The sequence below is a fragment of the Camelina sativa genome, chromosome 5 (genome assembly GCF_030686135.1).
Source record: "Camelina sativa cultivar CO46 ecotype springtype chromosome 5, ASM3068613v1".
Taxonomy (NCBI): Eukaryota; Viridiplantae; Streptophyta; class Magnoliopsida; order Brassicales; family Brassicaceae; genus Camelina; species Camelina sativa.
The window spans coordinates 36,402,704-36,428,601 of NC_141884.1; the positions used below are offsets into that span (position 1 = coordinate 36,402,704).

Below are 25,898 nucleotides of genomic sequence, written 5' to 3' on the forward strand. Positions count from 1 at the left end.
TTGACGGAGAGAAATTGTGAGACGACGGATGAACACAATGTTGTTGGTGGTGACAGCCAGATCTGGAAACGTCTTTATGAGAGAGATCGTTGTATTGGAGTTTGCTTGATTATGGAAGGAGATCCGATGAAGTTTTCTTTTTCTTTTTTTTTTGAAAGAAAAAAAAGAACGACAAAAATATTAAAAGAAATATATATACATATATATATATATATATATATATATTTTGGTTTTTTTTAAAAGAAAATTAAATAGAAAGAAGCACTTTGGCATGAGAAAATTATAATAACAATTTTATATATTTTTTTAAACTGAATTGAAACATAATAAATAAAATTTTGAAGAAGCATCGATAGCTTGAAAACTGGAATAAGATAATTTTTTCTTTTTAACAAAATAAAGAAAAATAAAAAGAAGAAGCACTTGGCTTAGATTCAGAGATCTATGATGACAAATCTGAACAAAGAGAAGCTCGATAGCTTAGATTCAGAGGTTCATGATTAACTTGAATGTGGAAGCACTTGGCTAATAAAAATAAAACGAGTTTGATCGTTAGATCTAAACTCAAGAGCAAATATGCCCTGATACCATATTATAGATTGATGAGAGTTTAGGAACGGAAGAATTGTATATTGACTCTTATGATGATTACAATGAATTACATATGCTTATATAGGGAATAGAATGTGAAGCTAATTAACCTAGTTTCTATATATAAAGATATAATAATTATTAACAAATATACTCTAGAATATTCTAGACATTCCTATACTTCTACATAAATCATGCTGGAAAAACAACAATATTAAGTTTAGAAACTCAACTTTTAAAGTGTTATTATTAAAAAATCAACTTTTTAAGCGTTAGACCATGTTTTTTTGATGATCGCTGAACTAGCGATAACAACAAAAAAAACCGTATTTTTGTTACTTTAAACACAAAATTGCAGAAAATAATGGTGGTGGTGTTTAAAAAAAAGAGACGCAGCTACTGTTTTGGAACAATAACTGGTCGTCTAATATTCTGCGATAGTCGACTTATTTCGGCGACATTGTTAACTGTTGCGGTTTATTCCGGCGGCTGTTTTAAATGTTTCAGTGACAAATTTTAGTTCCATAATATGTTCGACGACAATTTATAATAGGTTCATGGCTATATAAACATTCATCTGCTGCAATCAACATAAATGTCCACGAAGATCACTCTCATTTAAGCAAAAAAAAAAATTTAATGCGTCTCATATAAGAATTAGATACAATAAAAGGCCTCACACAAGTATTAAACACAATAAAAGTGAGAGAAGGAGTCTGTCAAGAATTAAACACAATAAAGCTAAAAGAGATAGAGATGGAGCTAGTCAGATAATTCTTGGTCTTCTCCAAGGCAAGTAAGGGTGTTTTCAATGTCTTCAGACATAGCAAAGATCACCCGATGAGACTTCAAGAGCTGATCATGTGACTTTTTGTGAGAGTTTAAATTGATTATAACCACTATCTTACCTTCTAAATCTATCCTCACATATTCATGTGAGGATACTATTAACTCACACAATTGTTGGAGATTGTTCACTGTCTCTCAATTAGCGCAATGTACACCCTGTTTTTTCAGTAGAAAAACTCTCCACTCTAAAGTTCATTTTACATATGTTGCATGTTTTAGTAAATATACTTTCTCATAAATTTATGGTTGGTCAAGGTAGTTAGTATGGAAATTTGTATGTTTTGGGTTGGATTTTCGTAGTTCACATATGTATATGAGAAATCATAAAGAAACTAAAAATTTTATTTGTAGCAAGATTTCTATAATCTGTCATCTAATTATAAAGATAAAATGAAAATAATATAAGAATTGCTCATATGAAAAGATATGTGTGTTTGGTCAAGATGTGTGCACTTTAATCCCTTAAATTGGTTCACATAAAAATCTGATTTTTTTTTTTCATATTTTGGATTATTCAATATACTTATATTAAATATGATAAGTAATTTTAGTAGAACTATTAGGATATCTATCGACTTAAAAACAACATCAACTTAGGGTTTAATGGTTAAGTTGTTGTCCCTTCTTAGTTGTGTGGTTTAGCTATTATAATTCATTACACAATTTTGTCTTTATGTCTCTTTTACAATCATTACACAGTTTTGATCGTTACTCATGTTTTGAAATCAAAGCATATAAATGAATACATCATTTCCATCTTGTTCACATTGAGCGACGTGCAGAAGGTTTTCTCCGAATTCTCCAAACTAGGAAGAATCTAGCATTTATCGACGAGTTTCTGCTCTTTTGGAATCTCGTCGAAACATACTGAGTTCTCGATGAATTGGAAAAAGTCCTTTTAACCTCTTAATTTTTATTGTCGATTTTGTAAGTTTCGGATGTGAATGGAGTTTATCTAATCGTGGAATTTGCAATTGCACGCGCTATTGGTGTCTGATTTTGGACCCAAGATTACATTTAGAATTGTTGAGAAGCTAAGAGAGGATATTATGTCAAGGAAACTCAAATCAGGAAGCGAGATCAAGGTTAATCCAAACTATATATTTTAAATATGTAGCACACCTACATGTTAGGAATTAGGATTTATAGCTTAGTTGATCCAAAATTGTGAATGGTGTAAATGCATTGAAGGAAAGTGTGTTAGAGATGCTGGCTATGAAAAACAGCAAGACAGAGCTTCAAATGGTTTTCAGGTTCTCTTCATTTTGCTCTGTTACTTTGTATCATATGCCTTGGGTCTATGGAAGACTAGGGTTTAAGTTCGGTTATGTGTTGTGGTGTATCAGAAAACCATCTGTTATAATGATTGTTGGAGTGAACGGAGGTGGAAAGACTACATCTATTGGTAAGACAATAGACATAAATGGTTTAGAGTGAGTGACTTTTACGACTTAAAATTTACCAAAACACGTTTAAAATTGCTCAAATTAATTGGTTAAATGCGTTTTGGTATATTTTAAGTCGTAAAACTTTAATGTTTAAGGCTTAAAAACAACATCAAGAATTGAGGTCAGTTACTAGGGGGCTAAAAATAGAGATTTCGCCCTAGCCGCTTCTTCCCTGGCACAACTCCCGAGACTCCTCTTCCCGGCGGAGTCGTCTCAAATCGGCGCCGCTGGGCTGCTTCCCGTTCACTGCCTCTCTCTCCTCTGTTATCAAAATTGCTTTTGGACCGCTTTCGAATTCACCGGAGGTTCTTTGGTTTGCCACGCTACTCCGGCCATCCTCCAGCTTCAACTCCGTTTTCTCTCGTCTACTCAACCGGTAGTTTGTCTCAACGAGGTGATTCTCTCAAGACTCCAGCCATTCGATTATAAATCTGAGATCTTTGGGCTCCATGTGTGTACTGCTCTTTGCCTCTCTTACCGGTTCCTCTTGAAGTCAATCCCATCACCTCCTCCCTCCTTGGGTCCTAACCCCATCACCAAGGGTTCTACTTGGCTGATGCTAGAAGTGAGCTCTGTTTTGACGCTGGAACTGCGCGAGATCTGGTCGATAAAAACGTCAATCATGGTGACCTTGTATCCCCCTCCTGCATCTTTGGTCTCTTTAGTTTGTGCTTTGGCTATGCTCTCCTCCGATCTGCCGCTTTATCCAATGACGATTTGCCTCACAAACCAAACCACTCTGCTTTATGTCGATCCTGTTGCTGGACTGAGTTTTGACGACTCACGCCCTCAATGCAGCTCCCTACCAAATTCTTCCTCTGTCCCCTCAATCCAAGTTTGAGCCCAACTCTCATCCGCAAACCCTGGTAGATAGAGTACTTCGGCTAGTCTTGGTTACATGTCTGATCCTGAAGCTCTTTCGACCCTATAGAAGTTTATCGAACCCACCTCGGTTAGGTCACTCTGACTCTATTTTGGTTGGCCGCAAACAATCACATAGATGTGTAATTGCCTTTCTAGAATGGTTAGATAAATTCCTTTGTCAAGATCAGCTGGAAAGTGTATACCAACATCCCACCGAACCCCTTAGTCTGTATCATTACCACTTGCCTCTTGGTTCCAACCTAGTGTCTATTTTAATGCATCACAACAAAGCCGACAACAAGCTTTGTGTGGGAACCCTTAACCTCCATGGCTATGAGCTTCATGTGAGGGAGGACCCACCTGCTCTGTTACGATCTTGCTTTCCTTTCCCTAGGTTCAACCTTAAAACAATCATATCCTTCAATCTCCTTCAACTACCACTAGGATGTAAGCTCGGGTATGTCTTAATATTACAATGCAATATCGGCTACAAGCTTTGTATGGGACTCTTTAACCTCCATGGCCATTGGCTTCATGAGAGGGAGGACCCTCCTGCTTTGTTACAATATTGCACATATCTTCTTAGAGCCTCGGATGTAGCTTCATCCCATGTTATGAGAACTGCCAGAAACTGATTTAAACTTTGATCAATTTGTTTTGAACATTCTCTTATTTGCGAGAGCATCCTCCCTCACTCCACCTATGTACCACCTATGTAAACGCTCCACTGCATATATTGCAAGAGCTTGTTGATCAATTGCTGATCGAAGAAATCACGGAGCTTGCCTTCAAATGCACTTCCACCATGGTCTAAACAGATCTTTCAAGCTTTGCTAGCCTCCCAAAGACTCGCACGTTCTTGGAAAACTCATAGAACCAATATCTATATATGCTTTGTAACCTTGTTAAGCTTTGTAACCTCTTATGCTTCTCTTTGTATGAATCCTTCTCTTTGAGGATTTAAGTTTAATGGAAACTTGTTTGATAAAAAAAAAAAAAAAACAACATCAACTTAGAATTTAATGTTTGCATATGTTGTCATCCCTTTTTAGTTGTGTGACTATAACCATTTTAATTCACTGTGCTATTTTGTCTCGATGTCCCTTTCATGTTGCACACATCTTTGGAAGTTTGGAGAATTTGGATCTCACCTACATTGCGTTTGATCGTTATTTGTAGTTTCTGAAATCAGAAAATATAAACGAGTATATCATTTCCATATTATTCACATAGATGGAGTGTATTGTTAAAATTACAAATTCATTTGAAGTTTGAACCAAATCTATAATAATTTATTGGAAAAGAAAATATAAATAAAACTATAAATGTATTTGTTCCCATAGAAACAATTATTAACATGTGCTAGCTAATAGAATTAATATCAAAATTTATAGTAATCTACTAAATTTGTTCCAATAGGGTATGTAATGATACAAATAAAAACAAACAAAGAAACCAAAACAATGTTTTTTCTCTCGCCGCCTCTCTTAACACATAACTTTCGTCAAGCTTCCGACCGGCGTGTGGCGGCTCATCTAGCGACGGCGTCAGTCACCTCTTTCAATTTCATGCTTAATTTTCAGTCTTTGTATTTGTATCCTGCGGTGGTGGAAGTATGGTGGTTTTTGGCGATGTGGAGTTGCAGATGTGGAGCTTCAAATCTAGCGAGATTGTGTCCTGGGTTCCAGATTCTTTGGATATGATGGTTGTTGGTGTGCTCAGGCTGCTGCTTGTGTTTGCGATTCACGGAGGGGAATATTGGCTAGGCTCAATTATGACCGCTGATTCTCTTTGCTGAGTATACGCGAAATTGGAGGCTCATGGTTCTCCTTGCGACGGCTCTTCCCTCTCTTTTCTTCGACAAATCTTTGCATTTTTGGATCTCGACTCTTCATTATCTCGGTATCCTGTTCGTCCCTACTGTCTTCCTTACTTTATCCCCTATTTGCTCTGATCAGATTGTAACTGTTTAAGATCTGGTATCATCAGTTGCTCAGGTTATGTAGCTTCCCTTTATGGGCTGTAGTCTCTCTTGTTTGGGCTAAGTTTCTCATCTTCGACTATATCTCTTTGTTAGTTTGGGGATTGAGCTTTTGTTGTGCTTGGATTAGATTATTTAGAATTAAGGCTTGTTTTAGCTTAATTACTTGGTCTTTGTGGCGTTGAAAGGTTCAAGTGAGTCTAGTTTATCTTATGGTTATATCTCGGGAGACTCTTGACAAAGCACTTATAGAGAAAGATGCATCTTATGCGGAGAAAACCAAGTTCTATTCTCTTGTTATGGCCATTTGTGTTGAAGCCCGTTATCATCCTTTGGTATGCAGGAAGTCCTTATGGTTTTTCGAGAGCTCAATCAGTCTCGAGAAAAGATGTTTTTGGTTTAAACAATGTATCGGTAAAATCCTTTCCTCTTCTAGTTGCAGGTTATTGAAAGATCATTGTGTCTCTATAATTTCATTCTCGTCTTTTATCTTGTGATTTGTAATCTTTCCGTATTCTTCATTTTTAATATAATCCATTCAGTGAAAAAAAAAAAAGCTAATAGAATTAATAATTGATGGGAGCAAGCTCGTTTAAATTTATATGTCCCACACCACCACAACGAAACCAACCATGTATATATGTGCTTCCTGGGTTTCCTCTGTCCATCAAATTGAGAAAATAAAGAAAGGTTCTATACATGGATTTAGATATTTCAAGTTCTTATAACATACTACTATTTTAAAATATGAACATAGTGAGCAAGTGAATCATATCTTTGCTTATCATCATCCATCAGAAAAATCTATATGACCCTATCGATTATGTCTAATAAAATACATACTACTCTTTATTTTTTTAATCAAGGAATCGATCGAACCATATATATATATATGAACCATTTTGTATTTCATAATGAAAGAAACTAAACAGATAAGGATCAAACCAAATACTACAAATTTGAATAAGCCAAGAAAGAAGATAAAACGAATGACAAAAGCAGAATTTGGTTGCATCAAGAACATTTAATACACAAGAGAAGATTTGGCAACGTGAACATTGAAAACATTAAAATTATGTTTTCAAACACAAGTGCCACTAAAAATAATCAGGGATTAGGTAATACACACAAAATCAATAGTTTATGTATTCCTTGTAAATGTAATAATTTCCTTAACAGTTCTAACACTATTGTTCTTCATTAGTGGCTAAGCATGGAACTATTGTGATGAGAGCTCCTGAATGCGTGTGTTGGAGGAGGAGATCATGTCTCCAGATTCAAACACTCACAATAATAATAGTATACACGAAGATGCATATATAGATGTAAATAATTATGATCAGTTTTTTGAATCTGCTTTCTTCTCAAAACTTACCATTCATATAAATAAAAATGTAATTATAAATATTAGGTAGTCGTTGTTTGTTTTTCCATAAAAACAATTATTAACATGTGCTAACTAATAAAGTACTCCCTCCGTTTTGTTTTAATTGTCGTTCTATATTTGTTTTCATGTTTTACAATACATGTCGTTCACATTTTTCAATGTAAGTTTTGTTAAAGAATCTCATTTATAGCCTCACGTCTAAAACTATCTCAAAAATCACTTTAAAAAAATTAATGTTGTTTGTAAGGTTAATATAGTCAACTTAAATTCTTAATCTACTCAAAATAGCCTAGAACGACAATTAAATAAATACAGATAATGGACTCGTTTAAATTTATGTCCCACACCATAACAATAAGACCAACCATGTATAATGTATTTGCTTCCTCTGTCCATCAAACTGAGATAACAAATGTGTCTATATGTAAAGTAAGATATTGATAAGTTCTAATAACAAACTGATTTAATAGAATGTTGCAATGAATCTGATCTTTGCTTATCTCCTAGTTAAACATCTTTGTTTTCTTAATGATAAAAAAAAATCAAACCAATCCCATATATGAATTGATAGTTATCCTAATGGTTTTGAGATATAGTTATCCTAACTGTTTGCTTATCATCTTCCATTCTCTTTCGTTGTTAACTAAAATCTAGAAGCATATGCAAATGGTAACAAAAAAACAGATATGGAAGGTGGGTGATTAGTTAGTGCACAAGATTATGATGATATATATCTGGAAAATTTGTTCTCAAAGGAAAAAAAATCATGTTTTCAAACAACATTAAAGGTGTGAAGGGCCAAGAAGGGGAGATCTTAAGGGGTCTTAGAGAAAAAACTTGCTAACTCAATTAATTGTCAAAGAAAAACCAAACTCAAAAGTTAAACCGAATAACGAGTAATTCTGAAAGTGAAACCAAACAGTTAACTTCACAATGCAAAGCAATACCAACAAGCAAAGAAGTATTCAAGTAATTCTGAAAGTGAAACCAAACAGTTAACTTCACAATGCAAAGCAATACCAACAAGCAAAGAAGTCATAGAATGATATGATAGTTATCGAAATGGTTTTGAGATATTGTCTAGATATTGTCTCAAAAACAATTTTCTTTTTTTTAGAATCCATTTTAGACATGAGAATATCATAGCGAGTACATATCTCATTAACAAATTGGTAATCGAGATAGAGATAATTTGCTTATGCCCTCATAGATTTGATCGCTCATATATTATAATAATAAACATATATAATAGTCATTTATTTTTTTGTTTATTTTCTCCATATTTTAGTAATCTATATTGCCACAAGATTTTTTTTTTTTTTTAAACACATTTATCTTTATATCTCAAGCTCATAATACTTGAAACCATAATTAATTTTCAATCCTTTAATTAACATCATCACTTATTTATTTTAGTATATATCTTTGTCATATCAGATTAAGAATGTGACTCCTAATTTTAGAACTAAGAAATTTTACCGTCAAATTAAAAACATAATTGAACAAAAATTGCTCATATCCACAGTTTACAAACCAACAATAAAAAGTATTTAAATCTTACAATAATTTAATAACAAAGTGTAAACAGTATTTGAGAGCAATTATTATTTTCATTCTATGTAAGTAGAGGAAAAATTATCAGATTTTGCTAGAAATAAATGATTATGAATATCTAAAAACTTACCAAAAAAATCTCTCATTTCTATCAGAAATTTCCTATATTCTTTATGATTTCAAACATAATATACACATGTGAACAATGAAAATCCAACTCAAAACATATACATTCTGCATATTAACTACCTTGACCAAAAAAAAAAACTACCTTGACCAATCATAAATTTATGAAGAAGTAGATTTAATAAAACATGCATTATATGTCAAATGAACTTTAGAGTGGAGAGTTTTTTTCAAAACACTAACACTCAAGCTATCAATTTTTTTGAATGATAACATATTGTTGTTTCGCCATCATAATTAGATATAGAGATTTGGGCCGCGACTTTCTTTTTACATGTAATGATTAGATTCATACTACTCTAGCCAAACAAAAAATTGGAGCTTGAGGTGGCACATTATATGTAAACCTTGGATTTCAAAAATTTACATTGTTCTCTGTGACAAAAGATATTTTCACAATATGAATTGATGGACTGGGATCTCGTGGTATCCATGGCCTTATCAGATCGGTTCCTTTAACTCTAAAGGTTGGTTCTCGTTTGACTCTTGTTTCATCTCTCTCTTTTTATTTTCTATATGCGGCCAAGGCAGAAATATGGTGCTAATTAAGAGGGTTCCCTCTTCTAATAAGATAAGCTAACTAAGCAAAGATTCGAAGTACGATGGGGTTTGTCTCTGAAACTGCTTCAATTATAAAGGTTGGTGCTTACTCTTCCTCCTTTTGATTTTTTTTTTTGGACAAAACTCTTCCTCCTCTTGTTTATCTAGTCTTTTCTATACGTGCTCATCAAAAAGCGCACTATTATATCTTCATGAACGTAATTTACAAAGACACATCATTAATTTGGCTATATGTTCAAAGACAACAAGGTTTCCCGAAAAAGGGTAATTTGATGTATTAGATGTGTGCCTCCTGTGATAAATTATTACATTTACAAGGAATTCACAAACAATTGATTGTGTGTATCACTATTACCTAATCCCTGATTATTTTTAGTGTCACTTGTGTTTAAAAACATAATTGTATGTTGTTTCTAAGCAGATGTACGATGTAATTCATGATGTATCCAAGCAGTTCTAGTAGAATCATTTATTATAGTCAGTATAAATTTGAATCATCCACAATATACAAAAAAAGATCAAACACAAAGATATTTTTTTCTTTTCCAAATGATATTCAGTTCTGAACTTTGCCTGAATGTCCGTCCAATGAGCTTCCTAGTGAAAGCGTCCACTAAGACATAGAAGGTCCATACGTGGCCACTAGATTTAATTCTCTTCATCTTATTCTCAATGCCTCTAAAGCTATTAACTCTCTGGGAATCATGTTGTGATCTTAGTTTGGTTTCACTGTTGTTGCATTTGCTTCGTCCAGCTGTTAAATCATGCAGATATTTTAAAAATATCCTTGATACCATATTATTGTTGAATAGAATTATCCTAATTGACAGTCCTGATTTTGTTCTTCATTAGTGGCTAAGCATGGAAACTATTGTGATGAGAGCTCCTGAATGCGTGTGTTGGAGGAGATCATGTCTCCAGATTCAAACACTCAAAATAATAATAGTACATGAAGATGCATATATAGATGTAAATAATTATGATCAGCTTTTAGAGGCCCTGATTGGTAACGGCTGTTATTTTTGGCTGTAAAGACTTTGACTTTAAAATTTTAGCTGTAGAGAATTTGGCTGTAGATGCTTTGACTGTAGAAACTTTAACTGTTAAAATCTGATTGTTTACCAGCAACTTTTAAAGCTGTAGCTGTTATTTTTATTATTATTATAAGTATTAATAATAAATATATATTATGTCAGAAATTACTTTATATAACATTTTAATGACAAAATAAATTTTATTAATGATAAATTAAAATTTTTAAAAATATAAATCAATCAAATATGAAATTTTGTTTGGAAACTAATTAAAAACAAACAACTATAAGAATAATTTTCGGTAACAATACACATCAACAATAAATTAAAAGATAGTAATAATACAATAGTCAATATAAAATTTCGCTAACAATATTCTGATTTTTCTTTTGTTTTTGGTGATTGATTCTTGATTATACTAGCAAATATCAATAGTGTCTTTTAATTGTTTTGAATGTTTTTTTTCTATTGAGTAGTTATATGAGCAATCAAAAATCTATTAACCACTAATCAATGCATTGTTTGAATGTTATTCTCTTATTAATGATGAATTTCATAAACTTTTTTATAGTATTATTAGTGATGATGATGAAAAAATAAAATTTATTATTGAAATGGGTCTTAAAAGAAAGAGAAAAAAATGAAAATAATTAATTTATAAAAATAAAATATGTAAAATATTTATATATATTTTTGAAGAGGTTTTAAATATAAAAGGGTGAAAAAAAAGAATGCTTTAAAAATTGTTTTGTTTTAAAGCATGAATTTGACGCTTAAAAAAAAAGAGGAAAACAAGGAAGAAAAAAAAAAGTGACTTTTAAAATTTAAAAAAAATTAAAATCCAAAAAAGCATGATTGGCAAAAAAATGGCTGTCATAATTTAAAAAAAATTAAAGTCTTAAAAGTAAGCTACCAATCAGTGCGAGAATTTGCTTTCTTCTTAAAACTTTGACATTCATACAAATAAAAAATGTAACTATAGATATTAGGTAGTCGTTTTTTTTTTCTTCCATAAAAACAATTAATATGTGCTAGCTAATAAAGTAATAATTGATGGACTCGTTTAAATTTATGTCCCACACCATAACAATAAGACCAACCATGTATTTATTTGCTTCCTTCCTCTGTCCATCAAACTGAGACAACAAATGTGTCTATATGTAAAGTAAGATATTTTTAAGTTTTATAACAAATTGATTTAATAGAATGTTGCAATGAATCTGATCTTTGCTTATCATCCTAGTTATTAGTTAAACATCTTTGATTTCTTAATGATAAAAAAAAGTCGAACCAATCCCATATATGAATTGAACAGATAAAGATGAAATGAATAAAGCCAAGAAAGAAAGGATATATGAATGACAAAAGCAGAATCTGGTTGCATCAAATTGAATACGCTAGAGTAGATATGGCAACGTGGGCACGCGCGGAAGAACGCGTGAAAAAGAACATTGGCATATTTTGTGGAATTTGGCTCTTGAGGAGAACGAAAGGTCGGAGATAAATTAAAACTACGCGGCGTGGGCAAATGTGAATCTCACACTTCCTTACATAAGATTCTTTTCTCTCTTTTATTTTTGGTTCCCTAGAATATTCCTTCACCAAAAATTAGCTCCTTTCCAATTCAATTTTTTTTACTTTCTTTCTTTCTAGTATCTGTTTTTAATATATATCACACGCAAAAATATCAGATAGTGAATTAGGTGGATGATTCCAGTTGTCAAAAAAAAAGAAAAAAAGAAGTGAATAATACCATAATATTTGGGGGTTAATTTAAAGTCATCAAAATATTATATTTGTTTTCTTATAAGAGTATTTGAATATATTTAATGAGCGTATTTTGTTAGGTGAATGTCTATTTTTATGGATTTTAGAAAAATAACAAAGTATATTTTACTATTCATTAATTAATAAAAACAGAAAAAACAATAATGTTTGTAAATAATTAAACAAAGGATTAAAACTGTTGTAAAAAAGGAGTGTGAATCTTTTAAGAGAAGGAAGAAACAAATTAGAGAGAATTGTTGAGTCTTCGTTCTTATCTAAAAGAGAGAATAGTGACGTCAGTTCCAGCCATCATTACAAAACAGATGCGAACCTAAAAAAAAAAAAAAAAAAAACCGAATCTGATCCTCCGAATATTCACACACACATTAAACACCCCTTAACCCCACAACCCTCCCTCATTTACCATTTTACCCTTTTAAAAATATCCAAAAGAAAAAATAAAACTCTGAAAGATTCGTTTAGGTACGCGACGCCCCGACCTCGATCTCCTTCACTTCAATTACCAAAACCCAAAACCCAAAACCAAACCCTTCTCTCTTCAACTCTATGCTTTGATTCCATTTAAAAGATCCATTATTCTTTCTCCATTTGAGATTAATTAAAGCTTCTTCTTCTTTTTTTCTTCTCTATAGATCTATCAACCCATTTGGTTTTGGTTACCTTTTTTAGTAATGATGGTGGAGATTGATTACGCTAAGAAAATGCAGAAATGTCATGAATACGTTGAAGCACTTGAACAAGAACAGAAAAAAATCCAAGTCTTTCAACGCGAGCTTCCTTTATGTTTAGAACTCGTTACTCAAGGTATGTTTGTATCATCATTCTCAATTCAAATATCTCCCAACACACATACTAGTTTCTTACAAAAATCACTTTTTCTTGATGGGTTACTGTAGCGATCGAAGCTTGTCGGAAGGAGTTATCTGGTACGACAACATCAGAACAACAGTGTTCTGAACAGACCACAAGTGTTTGTGGTGGTCCTGTTTTCGAAGAGTTCATTCCAATCAAGAAGCGTTCGTTTAGTCAAGAAGATGAAGAAGAAGAACATGAATCTTCTCCAGAACTTGAACAGACTAATAAGAAATCTGATTGGCTTAGATCTGTTCAGTTATGGAATCCATCACCGGATCTTAACCCTAAAGAGGTATTTAAATCTTTTGAGCTTTTTCCAAAGGAGTTTTTATAATTCTTGATTATGAGTTGTTTAAATTAATTATGTTTATGTGTTAAATCGAATGATTAGGAGCGTGTAGTTAAGAGAGCGAAAGTGGTGGAGGTGAAACCAAAAAGCGGTGCGTTTCAACCGTTTCAAAAGGATAAAAAACGCGTTTTGGAAACTGATTTGCAACCTGCGGCGGTGAAAGTTGCCAGTTCTGCGCCGGCGCCGGCAACGACGACTAGCTCCACCACTGAAACTGGTGGTGCTAAAAGTGATTTGGATAAAGTTGGAGAGGAGCAGATACAGATGACACAGCAGCACCAAACGCAAACGCATAGAAAACAAAGACGGTGCTGGTCGCCGGAATTACACCGACGATTCCTAAACGCACTTCAACAGCTCGGAGGATCTCATGGTAATTAAGATTAATTTTAATTACAGGATTTTCTCTTTTTCTTTTCCTGATTGGTTCATTACTGATTCGTAATTAAATTAATCAACTAATTGTTTTTTTTAATTGTTTAATTTTTGCAGTTGCTACGCCTAAACAGATTAGAGATCATATGAAAGTTGATGGATTAACAAATGACGAAGTTAAAAGCCATTTACAGGTTAATACTAATCAAAGTTTTATGTTTAATAATCACACGTTATATGGTAATTACATGAAATGTTGTTACCCAAATATTTTGTCCTAACCATTTTTGTGGAATATTAATTCAGAAATATAGACTTCATACAAGAAGGCCAGCGACGACGGTAGCGGCACAGAGTAATGGTAACCCGCAACAGCCACAATTCGTGGTGGTTGGAGGCATATGGGTGCCGTCACCACGAGATTTTCATCCACCGTCAGATGCAGCCAACAACGGTGGTGGTGTATATGCTCCCGTTGCGGTGGCGGCGCAATCTCCAAAACGTTCGGTGGAGAGAAGCTGTAACTCGCCCGGTGCATCTTCATCTACAAATACAGCCACAACTCCTGTGTCATAGTAGTACTAGACTACTCCTAGTCAAGTATCGTGGTTTTGATTTCGTAGGTTTAATAATGCCAAGTGAGTGTAAAAAAAAAAGTCTTCGTCCGTTTTGTTTTTTTGTAACCAAGAAATGTGTTTTTGTAGGTTGAAATTTTTGAATAAAGTAGACGAATGTTATATAGTATTCGTATGTACATGGCTTAAGTGATTAATCCTTTTCTATATTTCTTGTTGTTTTCTTTTTGGTGTCGAATTTAGTTAGAAAGATCTTAGAACTTTTAAAAGAAGGGTCAGAGATTCAACGTACATGTCTCGTAACGACTAAGCTAAGATTGTGTTGTATTTGTTACCCCAGATGACATTATTATTATAATAAAAATCTAATGACCTTTTTAAACGATTGAAGACAAATTTTTTATAAGGATCTAATATAAGATGTACGAGAATCACGTGGGCGAATCTTGATGTAGCTAATTAGAGTCACAATTAGATGTGATTTGTTTTATGGGTAAGTTGGTTACTCTTGCTCGAAGAAAGGACACGTACAACGTGGCAGGTTATGAATCGATTATCCATTGACCAACTAAACCAAACCATTCACATAATAGAATTTGTACAAATCTATCTTTTTGCATGGCAATCTTATAAATAAAGTCTTCTTGAAAAATAACTCTAACGTGGCCGGTGGCCGCCTCTGAATCTTACTTAATAGTACTAGTAACCATAATCAAATCGATTCGAACCCGGGCTTATCTTTAGAGTAAAAGGGTCATGTTTTGATTTTAGTAATAATTATTGGCTAATTTTTGCAGTTGCTACCCCTAAACAGATTAGAGATCATATGAAAGTTGATGGATTAACAAATGACGAAGTTAAAAGCCATTTACAGGTTAGTACTAATCAAATTTTTATGTTTTAATAATCACACGTTATATGGTAATTAAATGAAATGTTGTTACTCAAATATTTAGTCCTAACCATTTTTGTGGAATATTAATTCAGAAATATAGACTTTATACCAAGAAGGCCAGCCACAACAGTGGCGGCACAGAGTAATGTTAACCCGCAACAGCCACAATTCGTGGTGGTTGGAGGCATTTGGGTGCCGTCGCCACAAGATTTTCACCCACCGACAGATGCAGCCAACAACTGTGGTGGTGTATATGCTCCCATTGCGGTGACGGCGCAATCTCCAAAGCGTTCCGTGGAGAGAAGCTGTAACTCGCCGGGGGCATCTTCCTCTACAAATACAGCCACAACTCCTGTGTCATAGTACTAGACTACTAGTCAAGTAGTCCGTGGTTTGGATTTTGTAGGTTTAATAATGCCAAGTGAGTGTAAAAAAAGTCTTCGTCCGTTTTGTTTTTGTGACCAAGAAATGTGTTTTTTGTAGGTTGAATTTTTTGAATAAAATAGACGAATGTTATATATTATATAGTATGTACATGGCTTAAGTAATTAATATTTTCCTATATTTATTTGTTGTTTTTTTTGGTGTCGAATTTTAGCTACAGCCCAATTTTGTTAGACAGATCTTAGAACTTTTAAAAGAAGGATACATGTCTCGTTGTATTTGTTAGCCCAAATGACATTTTTATCTATAGTGACATTTTTGAAATATAGTTATGCTTATTTAAATTTTTGTTTCCAATATTAATCCTTACAAAATTTAGTTACCAAAATTCTAAAATTATTTATAGGCAAGATGTAAAAGATAAGAAAATCTCTCAACTTAGTTAAAACATAAATATGTCATTTTTTATTTAAATTATTATATAATATCTTTAATTAATAAAATTAGTGATTTTTTATTCATATGATGTGATTCAAAACGTTTTATAAACATTATAAGAAGTTTAAATATTACAAATATTTCTGTTTTTTTTTAAAGTAAACTTTATAAAGGTTTTAAATTTTAAAATATCAAAAATATATTTAAATTTTTAAGAATTTTGTCCTGTCACAAGTTAAAATATACATAACAGGTTTTGGTTAATATAAATATAAATTTAACATATCATTCATTCGGTAATAGATGGGTAATTTTTTTTTTTAATATTTTGTTAACAATATCAATATTAGAGTAATAGACATATCTAATTAACTTGACTAAATTAATATTATGTAAGAAATTTTTGTTCTCTAGTATAATGTAGGTAAATCATAGAATTAACAATCAAAATACAATTCTAAACACTAAACAAAGTAACAAAACTAACACATAATTAATATTAATTTTTTTTTTTTTACCAAATAACTTGTCTAGCGGTATACCGTATGTCAAATATAATAAAAATCTAATCACCTTTTTAAACGATTGAAGACAATGTTTTTATAAGACTATATACATATGTTTTTATTTTCAACACATTCCTTTTTTTTTTTTAACAATCCACATAATCATCTCTTTCCTCCACCTAATAGTTCAACATCTATTTAATTTTTGTCATCTACAATGGTTTTGTTTAATAAAATTTAACACCTTATTTTATTCATTTTAATATTTTCAAATAATATAAATCAAGTCTCTATTTATAGAGTATGAAAAGTAATAAATTTTGATGTGAAGCAAAATAAAATAAAAATTTGATTACTATAAAATAAATGATATCAAATAGTTAGGATGAAATTAAAAGTGTGAAAAACTTTAACAACCAATAATAATACATCATTTGTCATAGTGGTCCATATTTTTGTCTATTTCAAAAAGCTATACCAAACATACTCCTTATTATGGTTAGGTTTCAAACAAAAGAAAGATTTAGTTTTTGTCAAATTTATTAGTGTAATTATTATACAAATCGCAGGGATTTAGGATCATCATCCTATGTGTTTAATCACTATCTTAACATGTGTGAATAAAAATTATCTTCAAGTACAAGTAATAAACCTACTTTGGACTGATCCTAGTCATATAACTACTTATAAATTTGCAAATTACTAGATTATGACCCGAAGTAAGTTTTTACATAAATTTTTTTGTTAATATACTATTTTAATACTAATTCTGCTAATGTACTATTTTGTTAATTTTAGTGATTTCGTATATAATCCGCGGTATACTGCACAAAAATATTTATTTAATATAATCTTAATTAAATTAGTTTCATTCGACATATTTTATATTGGTGTTGTTAAAATAATAAAATGAGGATTTAACCTGTAACTATCATATTAATAATAATTTTTTTTAGTATTATCAATTTAATCCTGTCATGTCATATAACCTGTCATGTAATATAACTCGTTTGTGTTATTTTAAAATTTTAATATATTTAAATATTCAAAATTTTAAACTTTTATTAAGTTTAGATATATCAAATATAAATCGTAAACTTCTTAAAATTTTATAATTTACTATATGCGATAAATGTACTATATATGTATATATGTTGAACACATATTAATTGAGTAAGATATGTTTGTTTTTAAAAATTCAAATCACAATTTATCAAGAAAAATATTCATTTTTATTAACTTTATGTATTATATGATGATTCACTACATTTAACTTTTAAAATCAAAAAGAGATGATAGGAGAATATTTTTTTTTAATCTGGGATAAATCTTCTAAATATCTATATTAATTGTAGAATATTATATATATGGATATTTAAAATATTTTAATTGTGTTTGGTTATAAGGATAGTAGAGAGAGTTAACTAAACTTGTTTAGATATGAATATAAGCATTTAATGGCAAATATTTCCAAAAACATATTTTTGAGCAAAAAGTGATGCAATTATACTAGTATAGATATATGGCTATATAGCCAAATATCTTCAAGTACAAGTAATTGCTCTCTTTCGTTGTTAACTACAATCTAGAAGCATATGCAAATGGTAACAAAAGAAACAGATATGGAAGGTGGGTGCTTAGTTAGTGCACAAGCTTATGATAATCTCAGCAAAAAAAAAAAAAAAAAACAATCATCAACGTGTAAGGTAAAAGTTAACCCAGCAAATACATATGATTAGATTCAATTCAATGCAACTTCTAAACTTACAATATAATATGTTTTGGTGGCTCAACCAAACAACTGATGTTCCAGCACACCAGATTTGAATTTTTTTGGTTCGTAGCAAAAGTAACGCAGAGTGAGTACTTGCAAGTAGCATGTCTGCAGATTGTACCGTGCACATCTTTTTCTCCGCAGCAAGAACATGTAACAAAATTACGATTAGGAGTAAATTCCGGATACCAACTCTTGGACTTGAACTTGATCGTAGACATTTCCAGATCGAAGAATGACTACAAAAATAACACAGAACAAATGATGAAACATGACAGGATAAACTATCAAAATATAATTAAACAAGTAGTTCACAGCTTATAAAACCCACCAACGAGATAAAATCATACATAAACCTAATTTTCTATAAATAAAAAAAAGACCAAAGGAAGGAACAAATCAACAAGCGGTCAAAATGATCCTAAACAAGAGTTATTAAGGATCTATGAAACCAGCTTATAATTTCAAATTATGATTCTCCTATCATCTTTATTTTATTTTATTTACAAATTGTTTGGAATTTTCATATAATACTTATGATTAATAAAATGCAGATTTTTTTCTGTATGTATTGTGAATTGAGTTTTTAAAAATAAATATATATTACTCAATCTATGAAAATAAAATGTGTGTTTTACTTTTCACATTGGCGGGTTGGTAAAACAAAATTTATATAGCTGATAAATTAATAAATTTTATTTATTCATAATTATAATATTAAAATTACTACTTCATATTTCACAAAATAATTATGCAAATACAACAAACAAATAATATAAATCTGTAATATACGTCAAAAATAAAGTAATATAATATTCTAAAATAATTAGTATTCAAAATACATATATAGATTTACAGAACGATTAAAAAAATATATTATCTCAAACAAAATATTTTTTTTAAAATATATAATAATAATTTTTATTATTTTATTATAATTTTTTTTTCTAATATTGATCCATGCTTTAAGCACGGGATATTTCCTAGTGTCTGATAAAAGAGAAAACTAGTTTTCTTTTGCGCTTTGTTTGTATCAGACTATCAGTGTGTGTTACTATAATAGACATTCCAAGTCATGATGAGCGACCAAAACTTTATTTGTTACGATAAATACTGCTTTTGACGCACAAAAAAAAAGTTGTTGTTGTACCCACGATCTGCCATCTCGGGTAATAGGCAAGAGGGCCTAGGTTGGGCTTGTCTAATGGGCCGAAAGCATGTTACCGATCGGCCCATCAGGCCCGGAGAAAGAAAGAGAGCGCGGAGACGCTTCATGCTGGTCAGCTCGCAGCTCGGGCCCGGTTAAAGATTCCTGCATTCAAGAGGATTAATTAGTCCGCGCAAATCGTGTCTTATTAATTATACATTAATTGGGTAATTAATTGGTCGGTATAAATATGTAAGGGGGGTGTCACTTGTAAGGGATCGAACCCTTTTTCCGAAAAAGCAATACAAAATCAAATACTCAAAAACTCTCTCAAATCAGTTCGGAATTACTTAACGGCGATAAGTTCCTCCACAGTTAAATCACTTCGGAAGGAGAAGCTCGTTTTCAGTTCTCACATTTGGCGCTAGAAGGAGGGGGAGTTATCGCCTGACTCTCGTTAGTTCCGACTTCATACACAAGCTCACTCCACACAACCACCGCTATGGCAACCGGCTCTCCCAATCAGGCATCCTTGGAGGTGATCCAGAAGCTCCTGCAGGACTTGTCCGAGAAGTCCGACCGTCAGCAAGCCGCCTCCGCCGCTCTTACTGAACGTTTCGACAGCTTGGAGGGCCAGATTTCCACTCGTCTGGAGGAAATCACTACGTCCGTAGCCGATCTCTCGGCCTCCCACCGCGCGTACGCCGACCGGGTCGACCTCCTGTCCTCCGACCAAAACCCGCGTCGACGTGCTTTGGATTTCTCTGGTGTGACTCCACCTTCCACCTCGCAAGTGGCAGCAACAAATGTCACTCCGGGAGATTCGTTCCCGCCCCAAACCAACACACAAACAGCGCCACCGCTGACTGGCGATGGCCATACTCCGGTTCAGCCTGGTGTCCTCCGATCTTCTGAGGTCCCAGTCCGTCTTCCTCTCCCTGTAGAAGGAAACACTTCGACTCCGGGGTATGTCACCAATCCCGAGATCTTCCGTATGCAGAGCGAAATCCGGGATATGCGGTCTGTGATGCATAGTGCAACCACTTCGGCTCCGGATATTTTTCGGGTGATCGAGGAATCGAGGCGAACTCCCTTTTCCGATCAAATAGCTCGAGTCCGCATCAAAGATACCGGCAAAATTAAGTTCTCGAGCTACGAAGGAAAAGGAGATCCTACCAATCATCTCAAGACTTTCTTGCTAACAGCTAGCCGGGTGGACCTCGAGCCCCACGAAGCAGACGCTGGGTACTGCAAGCTGTTCGCAGAAACGTTTAGTGGACCGGTACTGCTTTGGTTCGCATCTTTAGCAGCTGGCTCCATAACAAACTTTACCGAGCTGTCGACCTCATTCGTCAAGCAGTATTCTAGCCTAATCGAAACTGCGGTGACAGATGCTCAGTATTGGAACTTAAGCCAAAAGGCTGGAGAGTCCCTGCGGTCTTACATAACAAAGTTCAAGGAGATCCAGGTCAAGATTCCCGTACTCTCGGACTCCACTGCCCTGGCCGCGCTTAAGAACGGCCTCTGGTATGAATCTCGCTTCCGCGAAGAGCTGTCCGTGAATCGTTTCCCAACTATTCAGGACGCATTACACCGGGCTTCGAACTGGATAGTCGCAGAGGAGGACAAACTCGCTGCTGCGCAAAAACAAAACGCTCCGCCAGCAGGAAAGCCACGGTTCGAAGCACCTGCCAAAAAGACTCCGCCTACGACTCCGAAGTCCGGGCCGAGCACTTTCGCAGTCACTCAATCTCCCAAAAAAAATTCTCCAAAGAATTCACCGTCCAAACCTCCATTTTCACCGCGCTCCAAGAGTGGTGTACTCCCAAGTAACAAATGGGTCCGAGATGAGGACACGTACTGCGAGCTCCATAAAACCAACAGTCATTCTACTCGTGACTGTAAGAAGCTGATGCATCTCCTCCCAGAAAAATATGTGGCAGGAGAAATGCCGAATGTCACAATTGAGGAATTGGAGCAAAAAGCGATTCCCGAATTGGACGAGGACGCTCCACCTTCAAAGAAACCGAAGCAGTCCGATGGAAGTGAAGCTCCCAAGAAAAGAATCGACGTGATAATGGGAGGATCGCGTCTATTTCGGAACTCCGTCACTGCGATCAAAGACCATCAGCGGAAGCTCACTAGCCCCCAGCCGAAGCGAGCTAAGTTGGTAGCAAGCGATCTACCTAAAATTTCTTTCTCCGAGAAGGAAACTGAGGGGCTGGACACTCCGCACGACGACGCGCTCGTCATCTCGCTTGACGTAGCAAACCATGAAGTCTGCCGAATCCTAATTGACACTGGGAGTTCGGTAGACTTGATTTTCCTTGAGACACTCACCAGAATGGGTATTGGGAAAGAGCACATCGCAGGACCGCCCTCACCTTTGGTCTCGTTCACTAGCGAGACGTCAATGTCTTTGGGCACGATCACATTACCAGTGTCCACTCAAGGAGTGGTCAAAATGGTGGAGTTCACGGTCTTCGACCGACCTGCGGCCTATAATGTTATTTTGGGAACTCCCTGGCTCTATCAGATGAAGGCGGTGGCCTCGACGTACCATCAGTGCGTCAAATTTCCGACCCCACAAGGAGTCCGGGAGGTTCTAGGAAGCCAAAGGACGGCCAGGAGCTGTTACCTCGCAAGTCACAAGCTCCTGATCCAATAGCAACCACAGCTCGAGGTCCCGAAGAATCCAGTTCGGAAGCAGCTAAAAGGTGACCTCACTGAGTCCATTTTCATCAATGACAAGTTCCCGGATCAGGAAATAAAGATCGGAGTAGGATTGGATAGCGAGCTCCGCGCCAGTCTGATAGCCTTCCTAAAAGAAAGAATGACCACCTTCGCGTGGTCCGTAGACGAGATGCCCGACATTAGTCCAGAAGTTATCTCCCACGAGCTGAATGTGGACCCTACGTTCCGACCTGTAAAGCAGAAGCGAAGGAAGCTAGGCCCTGAGCGAGCTGAAATCGTTAACAAAGAGGTTGAGCGCTTACTGAAGGCAGGACAGATACGCGAAGTAAAATACCCTGAGTGGCTCGCAAACACAGTGGTAGTCAAAAAGAAGAATGGAAAGTCACGAGTCTGCGTTGATTTTACCGACCTGAATAAGGCGTGCCCCAAAGACAGCTTTCCACTTCCGCATATCGACCGGTTGGTTGAATCCACTTCGGGTCACGAGCTGATGTCTTTCATGGATGCATTCTCTGGCTACAACCAAATCCTTATGAACCCGGACGACCAGGAAAAGACTGCATTCATTACGGACCGCAGAATCTACTGCTACAAGGTGATGCCTTTTGGATTAAAAAATGCGGGAGCAACTTACCAGAGGCTGGTAAATCGAATGTTTGAGCATCAACTCGGAAAGACCATGGAAGTCTACATCGATGATATGCTGGTGAAATCAATGGAAGCCAGCTCGTATCTCGCTGATCTGACAGTCTGCTTCGACATCCTGAATCAGTTCGGGATGAAGCTTAACCCCACGAAGTGCCTCTTTGCGGTCCCATCAGGGGAATTTCTGGGGTATATCGTCACAGAAAGAGGAATTGAAGCAAACCCGAGGCAGATTAACGCTTTCCTGTCTATGAGTTCTCCTAGGACCTTGCGCGAAGTGCAACGCCTTAACGGACGGATCGCAGCTCTCAACCGCTTCATTTCCCGGTCTACGGACAAATGCCTCCCTTTCTACCAGCTGTTACGAAAAGGGGGAAAAAACTTCTTTTGGAACGCAAAGTGCGAGGAGGTGTTCGCTCAGCTCAAAGCCTATCTGTCCGAACCTCCGGTATTGGCTAAGCCCGAGTTCGGTGAGTCGCTCTTTCTTTACGTAGCCGTTTCGGACAGTGCAGTCAGCGGAGTCTTGGTTCGTGAGGAAAGGGGGGAGCAGCGGCCAATTTTCTATATCAGCAAGTCATTTACTGGGGCGGAGTCCAGGTACCCTATGATGGAGAAATTGGCCCTAGCAGTGGTCACTTCGGCAAGAAAGCTGCGGCCTTACTTCCAGTCCCATACAATCATTATCCTGACAACGCAGCCACTTCGAACGGTATTACATAGTCCGAGCCAATCCGGACGGCTAGCTAAATAGTCTGTCGAGTTGAGCGAATATGACATCGAGTTCCGGACTCGAACCTGTGCGAAGTCACAAGTGCTGGCTGATTTCTTGATCGAACTCCCACTAGCCTCTTCGGCTAGCGACAACGTCGAGGCTCCATGGACGTTGTATGTTGATGGTGCTTCTTCCAAATCGGGGGCAGGAATTGGGGTCCGCCTCACTTCTCCTACAGGCGAAGTGATCGAGCAATCGTTCCGCTTGGCTTTCAGTGCGTCCAACAACGAAGCCGAGTACGAATCTTTCCTTGCTGGCTTACGCCTCGCAGTGGGGATTGGTATCCGAAAACATCGGGCTTTTTGCGATTCGCAGCTGGTCACCAACCAGTTTTTGGGAGAGTACGAAACAAAGGATGGTCGTATGGAGGCTTATTTATCCACAGCTCGGGAGTTAGTCGCCAAGTTCGAGGAGTTCGAAATCACTAAGATCCCACGAAGTGAGAACTCCGCTGCGGACGCTTTAGCATCTCTGGCATCCACTTCGGATACTGCGACGACAAGGATCATCCCCGTCGAAGTCATCCAGTTCCCAAGCATCCGGCTGGAGAGCACACACGTCGTCACCCGAGCAATGAAAAAACAGTTGGCCGCTGAGGAAGCAGCTCGTAAGACGGCTGCGGACTCTTTACCCTCGGAAGATCCGGACCCTGTCTTGCCTACTCCAATGGAAGTTCACCCACCTCTCGCCGAGCTCAACGTAAGTTCAACTCCGGAATCATCGAGCTCACCAGCTGATAATCAAGCTGTTATCCCACATGCCACCTCGAGCGGCACGAATTCTAACAGCTGGGGGGCAGACGACTGGCGGAGCCCGATCTGGGCTTACCTGGAAAAAGGGGAACTCCCAGCCGACAAGTGGGCAGCTAGGAAACGCAAGGTCATCAGTGCGCGGTACTGCATTCACAACGGAATACTTCTACGCCGAAGTATAGCCGGTCCTTATCTAACGTGCGTGGCTGGCAGAGAGCCCGCGATGCTAATGAAAGCTGTTCATGACGGTCCCAATGGGAATCATTCCGGAGGTTGGACTCTGGCTTTCAAAATCAAACGGCAAGGTTACTTCTGGCCTACCATGGTCACGGGCCACGAAAAGTATTCTCGAACTTGTGAGAAGTGCCAGAAGCACGCCCCGTCAATCCATCAACCTACCGAGCTCCTGTCTTCGGTGTCCGCACCTTACCCTTTCATGAGGTGGTCTATGGATATCATCGGTCCATTACATCGAGGACCAGGAGGAGTCCAGTACGTGCTCGCTCTTACTGACTATTTCTCCAAGTGGGTAGAAGCGGCAGCCTATGCGAAAGTAACATGACGAAGTGGAACAGTTCGTGCTTAAGAGCATAATCTACCGCTACGGCGTCCCGTGTGAAATCATCACGGACAATGTCCCACAGTTCATCTCCTCGAAGTTCGAAGAGTTCTGCGCGAAGTGGAAAATTCGACTCAATAAATCAACTCCTCGTTACCCGCAAGGTAATGGGCAAGCCGAGGCGATGAATAAGGTCATACTTGCCAACTTGAAGAAACGGCTCGATGCCCGTAAAGGGCGCTGGCCGGACGAACTGCAGGGCGTCCTCTGGGCGATCCGAACAACACCTCGGCGGGCCACTAATGAGACACCTTTCTCCCTGGTTTACAGAGTTGATGCCGTAGTCCCAGCCGATACAGAAGTGCTCGGAGTCCGTACCTCGCTAAATCCACTTTGCGCTAAGGAGAATGAGGAGTTCCTACAAGATACTCTCGACACAATCAACGAGCGTCGGGATCAGGCCTTGGTTCGGATCCAAAATTACCAGAACGCAGTAGCTCGGTACTATAACTCCAAAATCCGAGGCAGACCCTTGGCAGTTGGCGACCTAGTCCTCCGGAAAGTCCATGAGAACACCGGGGAGCTCAATGCAGGAAAACTGGGAATTAACTGGGAAGGTCCATACAAAATTACTCGCGAAGTCCAAAATGGGGTCTATCAGCTCGAGGATTCAGAGGGAAAGCCAGTCCCGAGGTCATGGAATTCTTTACACCTTAAGCTTTTTTACAGCTAATTTATTTGTATCGAACTACGATTTAGCTTGATCCCGATAAGGGTACGTAGACAGCCCACTTCGGGTTCAGCTATCCATATTAATAAAATTTAAAGTTTTCTTAAAGTTTTTTTTATTAATAATGGTCCAAAAAAAAAAAAAAAAAAAGAATGCCGAGTTCCAACTTCGCACCTATCATTTAAAGCCGAAGTCCGACTTCGCA

The 25,898-nt window shown here is 36.2% G+C and overlaps 3 protein-coding genes across 3 annotated transcripts; all 3 read left to right on the forward strand.

Annotated features, from left to right (window-relative positions):
• The first annotated feature begins 12,583 nt into the window (after positions 1-12,583).
• LOC104787916 (transcription factor HHO2-like) lies at positions 12,584-14,606 on the forward strand. Its single transcript, XM_087451148.1, has 5 exons — positions 12,584-13,047; positions 13,140-13,390; positions 13,490-13,820; positions 13,940-14,016; positions 14,129-14,606. The coding sequence occupies exons 1-5, from the start codon at positions 12,915-12,917 to the stop codon at positions 14,396-14,398; spliced, it is 1,062 nt and encodes a 353-aa protein (XP_087307274.1). The 5' UTR covers positions 12,584-12,914; the 3' UTR covers positions 14,399-14,606.
• Positions 14,607-20,043: 5,437 nt separating this feature from the next.
• On the forward strand, positions 20,044-24,966 carry LOC147944817 (uncharacterized). Its single transcript, XM_087512732.1, has 3 exons — positions 20,044-22,143; positions 22,210-23,589; positions 23,686-24,966. The coding sequence occupies exons 1-3, from the start codon at positions 20,044-20,046 to the stop codon at positions 24,964-24,966; spliced, it is 4,761 nt and encodes a 1,586-aa protein (XP_087368858.1).
• Positions 24,967-25,147: 181 nt separating this feature from the next.
• LOC147944818 (uncharacterized) lies at positions 25,148-25,696 on the forward strand. Its single transcript, XM_087512733.1, has one exon. The coding sequence runs from the start codon at positions 25,148-25,150 to the stop codon at positions 25,694-25,696; it is 549 nt and encodes a 182-aa protein (XP_087368859.1).
• The last annotated feature ends 202 nt before the right edge of the window (positions 25,697-25,898 follow it).

Coding starts and splice junctions, on each gene's coding strand:
- LOC147944817 (XM_087512732.1), top strand. CDS start 20,044: ATGGCAACCGGCTCTCCCAATCAGGCATCCTTGGAGGTGATCCAGAAG. Junction 22,144..22,209: donor CCCCACAAGGAGTCCGGGAG/GTTCTAGGAAGC, acceptor CTGATCCAATAG/CAACCACAGCTCGAGGTCCC. Junction 23,590..23,685: donor CAACGCAGCCACTTCGAACG/GTATTACATAGT, acceptor ACCTGTGCGAAG/TCACAAGTGCTGGCTGATTT.
- LOC147944818 (XM_087512733.1), top strand. CDS start 25,148: ATGAATAAGGTCATACTTGCCAACTTGAAGAAACGGCTCGATGCCCGT.
- LOC104787916 (XM_087451148.1), top strand. CDS start 12,915: ATGATGGTGGAGATTGATTACGCTAAGAAAATGCAGAAATGTCATGAA. Junction 13,048..13,139: donor TTTAGAACTCGTTACTCAAG/GTATGTTTGTAT, acceptor GGGTTACTGTAG/CGATCGAAGCTTGTCGGAAG. Junction 14,017..14,128: donor AAGTTAAAAGCCATTTACAG/GTTAATACTAAT, acceptor ATATTAATTCAG/AAATATAGACTTCATACAAG.